At 41.8% G+C, this 13,742-nt stretch overlaps 2 protein-coding genes across 2 annotated transcripts; one reads left to right on the plus strand and one right to left on the minus strand.

Annotated features, from left to right (window-relative positions):
• Positions 1-355: 355 nt before the first annotated feature.
• On the minus strand, positions 356-3,681 carry wdr54 (WD repeat domain 54). Its single transcript, XM_076997650.1, has 9 exons — positions 2,884-3,681; positions 2,717-2,779; positions 2,567-2,633; positions 2,397-2,453; positions 2,146-2,273; positions 1,882-1,982; positions 1,538-1,700; positions 1,379-1,453; positions 356-1,290 (listed from the first exon to the last, which is right to left on the minus strand). Exons 1-9 carry the CDS (start codon positions 3,115-3,117, stop codon positions 1,159-1,161), a joined length of 1,020 nt encoding a protein of 339 aa, XP_076853765.1. The 5' UTR covers positions 3,118-3,681; the 3' UTR covers positions 356-1,158.
• A 3,332-nt stretch (positions 3,682-7,013) lies between these two features.
• Positions 7,014-12,888, plus strand: LOC143509191 (uncharacterized). Its single transcript, XM_076997651.1, has 5 exons — positions 7,014-7,215; positions 7,860-8,321; positions 8,582-8,671; positions 8,909-8,999; positions 9,205-12,888. Exons 1-5 carry the CDS (start codon positions 7,158-7,160, stop codon positions 9,410-9,412), a joined length of 909 nt encoding a protein of 302 aa, XP_076853766.1. The 5' UTR covers positions 7,014-7,157; the 3' UTR covers positions 9,413-12,888.
• The last annotated feature ends 854 nt before the right edge of the window (positions 12,889-13,742 follow it).

The following is a 13,742-nucleotide window of genomic DNA, read 5'->3' on the forward strand; positions in this document are numbered from 1 at the left end:
TCATATGCTCGTTGCTAAATCAAACTGCACAGGTGTCCATTATGTGCCATGTAGGCAGATGTTAAGTGGCAGAACACCCTGCCCCCTAAAAAGCCATAACTTATAAAACCCAAAACTCTCTGGCTGCCATGTATGGGTAGGAGTTATTTGATATTTGAGTAGTTTCTTCTTAAATAATACATTCTACTGCAGCAGTTGTAATTACAAATCGAAACAAAAAATATCATATATAAATGAATTATCATCAGTGTATGTAACACTTCAGTAACATTGCATAAACGTACGATATTTCCTATCAATCTCATTTCACTAGCACCATCTACTGGTGGAAATTTCCAAACACAACAAAAACTGATCAAATGCATCAGGAAAATTTATTGACTAGAATTCTTTCATATATATCCTGTGATTTTGAGAAAAATATACAACATACTACAGACATTTTGCTTTGACATGAGGCTTGAAAATTGCTTAAAGAAAAGGCTTCAACCTCAATACAATAACTGTAAATTTCTATTAAATAAATACATTCAAATTATGTTCACACAAAATCCACCTTTGTTGTACAATATGAGATGTATAATGTATGTTGTATCAGACACTCATTCTGAAATACTGCACATTGTCTGGTCTATAGAACATATACATTATGTACATATACATGCCTGTGTACCAAATTTATTCACTCAGTATCTGGTATTTAAATGTGTATTAGAGCAGATAAGAATCACACTCATGTATGTTTTATGTTTTTCTATATATTTCTTCTATACTGTTCCTTTATGTTCACGTTATATTTCCAGCTGGAGCCCCAGTATGAGGTTTTTGTCAATAACGGAACATTTCGCACATCCATAAACTGAGCTTTAACTCCAGGAATGTCCAGGTGGCACTAAATTACATCAACTGGCTCATGAAACACCATTGGCCATGGCATTGAGGCATCTCCCAGGAACCGAGGTTCAGATCCTACTCTCTGAACAGGATACAAGGATCCTGCAGGTGGCATTGAAGCCAACCCTCCTGGGACCTGTGCACGAGGCCAATCGCATGGAGACGTTCAGCTGATGCACCACACAATGTGGTCAAGGGGACGTGCCTCGCAGGAACCTTGGACGTGGGGGGGGTGTTGGGGCAGATGGCAGACGCGGGGTGCATCTAGGCCTGCGTGTAGCGAACGATCTCGCTCAGGTCGTAGCCGGTGATGGCAAACGCGTAACCATCGCCATCGCAGAACTTGGCGCCACAGATCTGCGTGTCCGTCACACACTCGTTGTAAAGATGCTCGATCTGGACGGGGCAGGAGGCGAAGACAAGGGCTGCGGTCGGGCTGCTTTGCAATACACCATGACGTAAATGTGCATCACTCGTTTCTTACCTCCACACCGCTGGTTTCCGGGTCCACGCTTAAATGCCACACTCGGACCAGGGAGTCCTCAGCAGCAGACAGCAGCTTTGGAAGCAAGAACATGTACCATCATGCACCACAAACCAGCAGTACAAGTGCAGCGCGAGTGGGAGGAGTCATCGGGCTTACCAGCCCTGCAAAGGGGGCCACATCCAGGGAGTAGATCCAGCGAGCGTGGGCGTTGACTTCGGCGTGCAGGATCCCGGTGACGCCCTCATACAGGCGGATCAGCCCCGTGCCGTAGCCTGCGATCGCGATGCCTTTCCACAGCTTCACGGAAGAGCAGCTCACGCTGGGAAGAGAAGACGTGTCACACATGAGTGGCATTCACTTTACTGCTACTTCTTCTGGGTCACAAAGATTCGGAAAGTTCTGAGCTGTGGAACAGCATCTCCTGACTTCTGTACGCTTCCTTCTGTTTGCTCCAAGTTTTGTGACATCTCTCTCCCCCCTGCCCCCGCCTGCCTACTTACTCAAATCCAGGGATCTTGTTGAGAAGCTGGAAATCCCCTCCAGACCTCCACACACAGAGAAGGCCAGAGTCGTCGGCAGTCACAAGATCAGCTATATGCTCCTGAAAAAGCGAGGGAGACTGATGATTACATATCAGTAGGTGCTTCATTTATTACATTCAGGTAGTTGGAAATCTTAATACTACACTTGGCATCAGGTAAATGCTAAACTTAATAAACCAAGAAAGTAAAGACGAGAGAGATGGTTTGGGGTTGGGGCTTCACCGTGCTGCCGGAGCATTCTGCTGCCATGTCTGTGATGGCCTCTGTGTGCTCCTCAAGGACTTCAGAGAGTGTGATGTTGCTTCCTTTACTGGGAACGTCAAACACCAGCACTGAACCAGAGGAGACTCCTGGCAGTGAAAGACATTTCAAATGACATCCATTAACTGTGCATATGTGTATATCAGATCATCACAAGATAAGCAGACATGCACATTTAATTATGTAACAGTGGTGTTGCTCAGGTCACATACCCACACAGATGTGTTTGTCTCCCACTGCAGCAATCCCCCGTGCAAACACTGCTTGGGCTGATGTAGAATGAAAGTGATGAGTACCACACACACACACACACACACACACACACACACACACACACACACACACACGAGCTCAACCTCAACAGCACTGAGCATAAGCTTACTTGTGGGAGTCTCCGGGGTATCCAGTGCATGCCAGTACACCATAATAGACCCATCAGACTCGTACATCTAGCACACAGTACAAACAACGGCAGGTTGGCTATGACATCATACTCGTAGTGATAATACGCATGTGAAAGTACGTCACACACCTGAATCCCCTTCTGGGACGTGAGGACGAGGAGATCCCTAGATGGTAGTACACACCATGCTGCCTGCGAATAACATAACATCGATCTTACACACTCACCTATATAGATAGACTGTACAGAGGAAAGGTAGCACAGTCTAAGCCAGGTGTCCCAGGGGCGTGTGTTACCTGCATGATAAGCGAAGAGCTGGCGGCCACGTTGCCCTCTTTGGACTGCAGCTGGCGGTGTGAATAATTGAGCCCATCCCAGGAGGCGCTGACCATGTTGACCACGTTGGCGTGCACCACGGTGAAGTAGGTGAGACTCCGCGGGGCGATGCGCAGGACGCTCAGGTTGTTGTACAACGCAGACGCGCTGCTCTTGATCGGAATGCTCTTCTCTTTGTGATACATTTTCGCCATTTTCGAGCAAATAAAGGAAACCACTGCTCCACAAAACAGTTATTTCTGGGACAGCAGATTATAATAACAGTTAGTATTTCCTGGTCTTGGCCTGATCTTTAGATTACCTGCAGGCAGTGAGTGTAGTGTTAGTCTCGTCGTTGTTAGATCGGCAATTGTATGTGTTTAGTCATGGTAGTTCATGACTCTAATCTCTCTAATATCTAAACGGTGAAAAACGAAAATAAAAGATAATGCAACATAAGCTGTCATTTAGATCTAGCATCAATGGCTGCTAGCTAGCTAGGCTTATAGGCAACCGTTTCCTGCAAACTCCTCATCTCCGTTAACAGGAGAAATCAACGTTAACAAACGCCAGCTAGAGAGCGAGTTACCGCGAACACCGTCGTGTTTATAACCAGTTCAACAAATGTCGACGTGTGGTCACACTACTGCCAAACCATCACCATCGGGCGTGACTAGCCTGCGAGCTCTTACCATCCCGCGTCCTCTGCAGCCATAGTGACGGCTCATCCGTGCGTAACACGTGATCCGTGCGTAAACGCAGTGGCGCTTCTCCGAAGTAGGTGTTGGGTTGCCTGGCTACAAATGCGTACGCGGTAGACCGCCGGATAGGTTACTTTTAAAAAACGTAGTTGTCAGTAAATCACCTACATGAAATCCATTCTTAACAGTTATTCCAGCACTAGATGGTAATTCGCCCAGACTCATATATGAATTATATAACTTATATAATTCTATCTTTAATTGTTCAAAATATGCCATTCATGCACAATTAAGGATCCAGGAGTAATAAACTAAACAATATCAGTTGATGTTATCATTTAGCCTGAGACTAGGCTGTAAACAAACTAAAATGAACACATTTTGTGTAAATCTTTCCAAGGTATTATAGGCTATGTCACGCACTGCAAGCAAGATCCGAGGTGAAAAGGGGCACACCAAATCTATACAGCCTGTGGTGGATATTGTCCCTGGGAGTCTTGCGGTGTCCAAATGGTTGTCCATGCTATCTCAGGAAGAAGGCGAAGGAATTGTGTCAGATATCTTGGATGAATTTATAAATCATGTAATGGAGAAGTGTTTTGAGGTGTACCTTAGGAAACAGGTAAAACATATGAGTTTCCTCATTAAGTGCTAGATCAATAGCCTACATGTATTCAAATACATGTCTCCTTTGCACAGCTAGTGCTATTCTCTGTGGCTTGGGCAAAGGACACCATGGTCCAGGTAATAGAGTGGCAATTCCTATCACATGATACAGGAGATGGACCAAACACAGTCTCACTTTTTAAGGAGAACACAGAACCTTCACCCACGATAATGGATTCTTGGGCTCAAGGATGCATGCCAATTATCAGAATCCCACATTTTCTGCAGGTAATCAAATTGACCATGCTGATTTTTAACAGATAAAGTTAGCGAAACTGATTAATCCCATAATGTTGCTTAGACTCAGCTACCAATTGCACATTTGTGTAAATTACTGCAGGAAGCTGACACAAACGATCAAAGAGAAAAGCATGGATACTCATCAACAAGCAAAAGAGAATCTCATTTAAGAACACCAAGAGGAGATAGAAAGCCAATGATCATGAATGTAAAATTTATTCCAGCTCATACAAAGTTGGAACTGGAAAGAAAACCTCATCCACCAGAGATCTCAGCCAACCATTACCAACCAAGCTAATATCTGCAAAAGACATTGTTGTACAAGGATGTCCTATAGAGAACCCAGAGAAGGTTACTTTTTTAGTTTTAAAATAACTACAAGATTCTAGTAGTTAAAAAGAGAGCATTTGCAGTATTAAGTTTTTGTCTTTGTAAAACTTTCTAAAATCGAATGTATGGTCGATTGCTTGCATGCTCAAATAAGGGGACTGCAACCCCTGACCCCTCTCTCAGATATGTCTCCCTCCCTCAGGGGTGCATTGGTTTGGGTACACCCCTGTGTGTGTGTGTGTGGGGGGGGGGGGTCCTAGCGATATTTAGATGTTTGTAAGTCATCTCACCTGTCCCTAGTCTTGTTTCACCTGTCCTGCATCATCATTGGATCATTTAAGTGTGTGTCTTCTCTATGTTCTTTGTCAGTTGTTGTTGAACCTGTGTTGCAAGTCTTATTTGTCATTTCGTCTTTAGTGCCACGCGCTAAATTTAGCTACATTTAGTGTTTATGAAGAAAATACAGACACTATACAGATACATAAATACAGATACAATTACAACATACCTACAAGTTCACTATTGAAGCATCATATTCATCAGCTTCACTAGCTCATCTCACAGGATAATGGCTTCAATCAGCACCAACACAGCTTCATAGGACCCCATCATTACACAACGCAACTCCAACCTCATTCAGCCCAATCGCAGCTTTAATGAATGTGACTCCAACTTCATTCAGCACAATGAATATTTCTATTTATTTTTTCACACCCAGCTAGGGTGACGACAAATTGTGATTCAAATTGTATAAGGACAGACAAACATTGTACTTTCTTGTGCATTATCTCAACCATAGCCCCAGTTCAACAAAGATAAGAGGTGAGGTATAAGATGTAGATCCCTCCACCTGTAAATCCCAATATAATCCCTCAGTAAAGAACATACTTCTGCATGCCGCAGAGCTTTGAGAAGTATTACTGTAAAGCTTTCAACTATAAAGACGCACCAGTGTAAACAGTTTTTGTATCCCATTCAAAGGTCTTATTACAGAGTAGATTCTTAAGTAGCCTAACATACAAATGCAATGACTTGCCAGTTAATCGGGTGGTTGAACTGTGCTGCGAAACAGTGTTTTGGTACTCACATGCACATGCTCACATACCATAAGCAATTCCACAGTCTTCTGTACCTGGTGTGTGTGTGTCTGTGTGTGTGTGTGTGTGTGTGTGTGTGTGTGTGTGTGTGTGTGTGTGTGTGTGTGTGTGTGTGTGTGTGTGTGTGTGTGAAATGTGAAATGTGCCATATTTGTCAATTGTGAATTTACACCCCAATTGAAATTTGTCCTCCGCATTTACCCATCTGTGCAATTAGAACACACACACAAACACACACTAGTGATTACTAGGGGGCTGTGGTGCACACATGCCCAGAGGGGTGGGCAGCCCTAGCCCGGCGCCCAGGGAGCAGTAGGGGTTAAGTGCCTTGCTCAAGGGCACCTCAGTCATGGCTTCAGGCCTGGGAATCGAACCCACAACCCTCCGGTCACAAGACCAGTTCCCTACCACAGGATCATGACTGCCCCTGTGTGTGTGTGTGTGTGTGTGTGTGTGTGTGTGTGTGTGTGTGTGTGTGTGTGTGTGTGTGTGTGTGTGTGTGTGTGTGTGTGTGTGTGAATATGGCAGCTCTCTGTAGATATTATGTTATTCTGATATTCAACATTCATATTGTCGTATGTTGTTGTAGCAACTAATCTACGCTTATTTTGGTCTCCTATTTTTATCTTATTTTGATCACTTATTGGACTGGGAAACCCCTAAGAATTATTTTTTCTTAAGTTTCTAAGAATTATGAGTGAACAAATCTAATTAGTTGCTAAAGTGCTTTTCTGGAATACCCCCAAAACCAGAGTGCTACTGTTCATTCATTTATTCATTCATTCATTCGTTCATTCATTCAAGTAGCTGGATACACATGCCTTTTTGGGTGATCCCTTTCAAACCCACCTACTCGCAGAAAAGTACTTTATTGCTGCTTATTATGTCTTGTTCATTAGTATTCTAGCTACCTTACTTAGCTACTCGTCCTACATTTTTGCTTGCCAGCAGGCATAAATCTCCCATCTTCTTCGCCCAATAGTAGTCCAAATTATTTTAAAATTAAAGTAGAAACAAAGACTTTTCTTTACTTAATTCTGCAGTAGTGTTAACGTGTTTACATAGTAGTGGTTCTACAAGGTTCTACGAGATTTGCCTTATTAATAAACCACAGCACTGGATTTGGAGGAATGTTTACAACCGACAAGCCAAGCGTGTTTAGATGGCTCTCTACGAGCTCCATCCGTCGCTATGGGAGATCAGTAGCTTGTTGTCCCCGCCATGGAAGGAGAGTCGATGAGATTCTGCTCTCTGACGCTCACCGTCATTTTTCTTCAAGGTAAAAAAAATATCCTGTTATCTTTCTATATATGCCAAGTCCTGACAGAAGTATAATCGATGAGCTAATGATAATTAGATGTATCGTGAGTCGGATGTATAAGTTTGATTCTGAGTTGAACACTAGTTGTAGCGGAGGCTATAATAGGCTTTTAAAACTTTTAAACAAAAGCCAGTTTAATTCGTTAATTTTAGATAAATTGTCCCAAGGTTCTGCAGACATCAGAGTTTGAATATGCTAGGTAGCTGGATTATTTACTAGACAGGTTTCACTCAGACCAAATTTGGGCAACTGCGTTTTTAATTATTTCAGCACAATATATGTGATTTGCTATCACGGAGGTCTCAGGAAAACTTTTAATCATGTTTTTTATGGATTATGCTGTCTATTTAGCATAACCAACTTCACCTCTTCAGTTAAATAACACACATTCAATAAGGAGAAGAAGTACCAGATGCTGTGGTCCAACATTAGGGGCTTCTGCCTACTTTAAAGTCGCATTTAGACACAGCATTTAGCCTGTGTTTTCTGTCGGATATTTTAAAAGGTAGTTAATTACCCCACACGGATGTTCAACTATGGGATTCTGTTTATTTTTTAAAAGCTGGATTAGCTCCAAATGCTCTGCTGTTTTGTTTCATTAGAAGTGTCGGGGGCGAGCATCAGGAACGAGCATGTGGGTAAGTGCGTGCACGCCTCCCAGAGCCGAGCTCACGTGGGACTGGAAGAGTGTGAGACGGGCTCGGGCCTTCAAGACTGGGTCTGGACCTCCGAAACGCGCTCCCTCAGAAACCCGCAGACAGACACATGTTTGACTGCGGTCAACATCCATGGGCGCGACAGCGTGGAGCTCCAGGTCTGCAGACCCGAAGAGGAGGGTCAGGCGTGGGTCTGCTCAAAGAAAGGTCATCTCATGCTGCACCAAGGCAAGGGCTTTCATCTGAGCGCACGTCCCAACTCTTCCGAGGTTTTTCTCTCCATGGAGCGGGGGAAAACGAGCAAGTGGAGGACGCTGAACAAGAAAACAGTGTGTGAAGAGAAGACGGACAGTGGGGCTCAGAACCTGCCAGTACCTCGTATCATCACCAACATTCGCCTGTGGCATTGTAAGACCTTAGTCCTGTTTTACACAGGAGCTGTGTTTCAGATTTCACATCATTCTTCCACCTAGGCCAATGCTAGTTTGCGTCCATTTATTAGGTCTATTAGAAACAGTTTTATTAACATGGCACAGTAATATTACAGTAGACATTAACCTGATAAATATTTTGACTTTGTTCCTGTTCTGCGTGCTGTTGGACAATTAGGTGTTTTTGTTTGTTTGTTTTCATGGAGTTATTCTGTTTTCTTGCTTCGTCCGGTCCAGCTCCAGTGAATCATGGTCTCGAGCCCACACAGTCTGCACGTGTTTCCCTGTCTGTAGAGCCCTCTCTGAGTCTGCTTAACAAGGAGTATGGTAAGTGTACAAATATTCAGAAATGTAAATAATGTTAATGCTGTGTAGCCCTCATTTTTAACTGTGGTAGTGTGTGCTTTGAATTCTATTAACCCGGTTGTAAGTGCATTTCTATTAATGATCACAAGGGGGCAGTAGAGGATGGTAAGTAAAGGATCCTTGGATAAACAATTAACAACAGATGTGCAAGTGGTTGAACAACTTAGTGTGAACTGACCTATGTGTGGTTTCTAACAGGGAGCGTATGGACCGTGACTATGTTGGTCCTGAGCTGCCTTGCCCTCGTCCTGGGAATAGTCATCCTTGTCCTTAACATCTATCAAAACAGGTGGATCTCCTCCCCTTAAATAGCGTCATTTAAAAAAAATAAATAAAGCCTACGGATTATGAAATGAATGTTGCTTTTCTTGAAATTCTACAGTAAGGTCCATGTACACTGATTTCATTTTCAGGAAATTAGTCTAGGTAACATAACTCGTGTATGTTTTTAATGCTGTTTGTGACAACCCTTTGAGTTTTGTCTTTCCGTCCAGGAGGAAGAAGACAGTTGTGGTTCTCAAGTCATGCTCTTCGACTGAACCAATCAGCCAGCCAGGGTCGCCGGTCCTCAGTGAGAGAGCTCCCCTCACCAAACACGCCCTGAGACCCCCCACGTCCCCCTCCGTCCAGCGCGGAGAGATCCTCGTCGAGTGGAAGGACGGCACAGTCACTCCGCTCTTTGACACCTACCTCACCTCATAACAGGGCCACGCCCACCTTCCTTGCAGAAGTCATGATGCGTAATGGTATGTGGCATGCCTGACTCGAGTATCTGCAATCGCTGTGATCTACAATCTGTAATCTCTTTCTCATGTTCAGCTGCCTTTCTCTAAACCTTCGTTGGGTCCTTTCACTTCACACGTCTCCCTGTGACTCCCAGGCAGGTCAGTTGTAGTGCTCTGAGTAGTGCGCCAGCACATGCAACACAAACTGTGTGGAACCACCTTGGCTGAAGCCGTGATTTGAATTTCACACCACACCCATTAGTGATGCTTTCGGGAACAACTCAAGGTGTTTGTTGTGGAAAGAATGTGTGTGTGTGTGTGTGTGTGTGTGTGTGTGTGTGTGTGTGTGTGTGTGTGTGTGTGTGTGTGTGTGTGTGTGGCTTGTACATCGATTCGATTTCTCACAAAGTAGAATGAACTACAGTATATTGGCCCTAGATATATTTTTGCAGAATTCTTTCACAGATCCAGAGAGGCATGAGAACCGTGGTGTCAGAGTTGTATAGGTGCCAAGATCTTTACTCCACTGCAAAATACACTTGGTGCTTTTTAATATAGCACCAATCTCCACAACGTTAACAGTTAAGTATTGGAACAAATGTGCAGTAGAGACTATAAGAGCCAGCTATTGAAACATGTGTAGCCTAAACAAGTTATAAAATGAGCTTTGTAACATTGACAGCTGTCAATTATGAAAATTATTAATAATAATGGAATTACAGAGGTTTACAGGTGTCATATGAGCTCATGGAAAACTGATCAAACTGTATCAAAAATGCATAAACATCTCAAAATATCCTACAGTAGTGGGTTCTTTAACATGTGCTACGAATGGATTCAGGTGGTTTTCACTAATATTTCTTAATAAGGAAATAAAGTAATGAATAATCACTAAATGAATCAGTCCTGAAGTGTCTGATGTGAAAAGGAAAATGTGTCATTAGTAATCACATAATTATATCATTATATAAATGATATCATTAATGTCTTTTTGGCATACTTGATCCTGAGTATTAGGAAGTATTAGGTCTACTTAGGTCTACTGACCCTGCCCCTTCAGAGCCATTCTCCACCACATTAGAGTTCAAATGATTCGGTTCACACTTTAAATGTGGTTTCTTAATTGCTTTTCAGTCTTTGAAAACTAAAGATCAGTGTCTGCCAATTTCTCGTCATGCTTTCCTTGTAATAAACAAAAGATCTGTATAATTTTACAATAATAACCAGGATGACTGATTGCCACTATTTAGGTAAACAGTTTGTACCTAAAAAGTAATTTAAAAAATCTTTACATATTTATTTGCATTATTAATGTATTAATATTAACATACTATGCTAGGCTACATTTTAGTGTCATCACATGATAGCGTTTTGCTGACAAAACAAACAGTTCTCTGGCTGACTGCCACAGATTACTTTAGATCAAACACTCAAACATTAGGCAACAAGTGGCTGTCTTTCAAATGCACCTGGCTGGCAAACTGCCACATTATTCTTCTTACTTCATATTTTATTTCATTTAACCTAATATCAGTAACCTGTCAGAGGTGTAGTTACAAAATACACTTGTGTGGGGATGAGGAAGAGGTTAATTGTAGATCATTTCTGGCCTGGTCTTCTTTACAGTATTGCTTCTGTTAATTGATGTTTGAGTGCAGTAGTTTAAGTGCAACACTCTTAAGATCCTACAGTAACATCTGGATGGCATTAAAGTCTGGACTTGGATTTGGACATTCCCAGTTTTTTCTTCTTTAGCTATTTAGTTTGGGATGATTGTCCTATTCAGTGACCTAGTTCCAGCCCAGTCGATGCTGCTGGATAGATGACCTTGCAAATGCCTCAAAAATGTTCTGGTATAAACTGGAATTCTTCATTTCTCTGTGACTGCAAGTTTTTCAGGTCCTGGGGCAGGAAACACATCCAAATGATCACCACCATGATGACAGTTGGTGGGATGTATTTGTTTCGATGTGTCATGTGTGGTTTTTAACCAACCATGGCCCTGTGCATTAACTTCCTCTTATCAGTCCAGAAGATCTTGCAGAATCTTCAGATGCAGTTTTCCAACCGGTTATATCCTGTTACATCCTGTCACAAGGGTTTCTTCATAGCAATTCTTCCAGGAAAGTCATACTTATTTAGTATTTTGCTCATTTTACTGTCATAGACATAAGCATTTCATTCACTGACAGGGACCTGTAGGTCACGTGATGTGGCCATTGTCTTTTTCTTTATATCTATGAGTGTTAAATGGTCTTGAATGGAATGTGTTGGGTGTATTGGCAACTGTCTTGAAGGAAGTCCATTTGTAAACAGTCCTTCTCAATATAGAATGGTGAATTTCAAATTGGAGATTGGAGCAGGAACGGTTGCTTCTTTGAGATCAGGCCTGATTTCCTTTCTTCGTAGTTCAGAACATCAGCCTGCCAAACGTTCTACTTTTATTGAGGCAGTCACTTTTCTCAGTGAGGAACTATCCTTGAGCACTTAGTTAGCACCTGCCGGCTAACTAGTGTTTTAATGATTGTTGAAGGAAGAAGAGTGGACAAATGTTTACCCCTGGTTTCAGAATGTTGGTTTACTTTTGGGAATAAAAATTACATGTAGAATTTTTTTTATTTTAATTTAAATTTTTGGTGGGTAGGGATCTTTGGTGAAGATAGCCTCTGTCATATCCTGTGGTAAGCAAGCATTTTCCTAATTTAGGTATACTGTGCTCTGATGTAATCTTCCTAATGTGTGTATCACTATTAATGTTTTCCTTTTCCACAATGTGTCAAGGAAAACTAATGGTATCTTGAAATGTAATGTATTCACATAGAAAGCACAAGACCCCCATGTTAGTAAAACCTAAAAAACCTAATATTTTCTGTTTGGAAGCATGTTTGCACAGAAGTTGTCATGATTTGATGCTTAGAGACAAATGCATTCAGACTGTGATTCTGTCTATTTTGGAACATCGCCAAACGGTGTTCATAGATTTAAACAGATTGCAGCTCAATATGTTTATCACCTGAAGAAATGCAGAATGCCTTCCCTTTTTTTATTTTGGCATAAACACGTTTGATTAAACATTATGTAGTAAACAACACAGGCATGTCGCAAGTGCGTTAACAAAATGACTTTCTTGCCCCCAGGCAACTTCACCTGCACTAGTCACAACCTGACATGAATTAAATGCAAATGAACATTTATATTAATAGATATAGACTTTTATATGAGGTATAAAAGTGACCTAAAGTGAACAAAACCAACAGTCGGTGTTTACTCGGTAGACATAAGATGAGCTTTGATACAGGAGGGACTGTGTCAAAATGATCTTATCTGTGAAAATTGTGATAAAGTGAATTTTAATAGAAAATGGTTAGTATAAAAAGGCTAACAATGACTTAAGATGTGATATTAATGTGTAATAATATTTTAATAAATAAACTGACTAATGCTGTACAGAAACCACAGTGATATGTGTGATTTGGTGGGTGCCTGTCACAAGTATTGTGAAATCGCTTGATCTTGATTATTTGAGCTAACTGCAATGATTTTTGAGTTGACCACATTTATTTTCCACAGTGATTTGATTTTAAAAGCAAGAATGCTTATAATTGCAAGAAATGTGCTGAGACAAATCTGTCTGGAGACAAATTCATCTATTTCTTTATTTCATTATGCATAAAGGCATGAACTTTCCCCCTAGACCCCAAATGTGTAGCTCAGACTGTTTAAAAAAAGTGTGATAGAAGTGAAGCCTTGCAGGGAATCATGCGACAAACATGCACAAACATCGTCATACTTCATCAATAATTACCCTGTCATCTTGATGAGCAATGAAACAATCGTGGATTCAAACATATTAGCAAAGTCAGACACAACAGCACCATTGTGGTTAGGCTTTGGTTTCAAGCTAAATGAAAAGGTAGAGGCTACTGAGTTGGAGGAGGTGATACGTTTGCAATAAAATGGTGGCAGTCAAAGGTGCCAATCCAACAAACCAGAGAATCCAACCATCGACAGATCCTCCACCCCACTCACTTCACCGAACTTGGAGAGACAACCCAAGCCACCGTTTTTTGCCGGCAGCGGGCTATTCCAGTGTGAGCGTCTAATGTGACCGTCCTTATATAATTATAACTATATCGTATCACTGACAGTGATCATAGCCAAAGAAATATTGCTTTTAATTTAGTAGAAAAACAAGCATTGCGAGAAATGCAGCAGAAGCAAAACGACATTTTGAAAACTGTAGTATGTACAACCCCCCAATATATACAACCAAGCACAACATGTGCTCTGGCCCATGTAGAACATTG

The sequence above is a fragment of the Brachyhypopomus gauderio genome, chromosome 3 (assembly GCF_052324685.1).
Source record: "Brachyhypopomus gauderio isolate BG-103 chromosome 3, BGAUD_0.2, whole genome shotgun sequence".
NCBI lineage: Eukaryota > Metazoa > Chordata > Actinopteri > Gymnotiformes > Hypopomidae > Brachyhypopomus > Brachyhypopomus gauderio.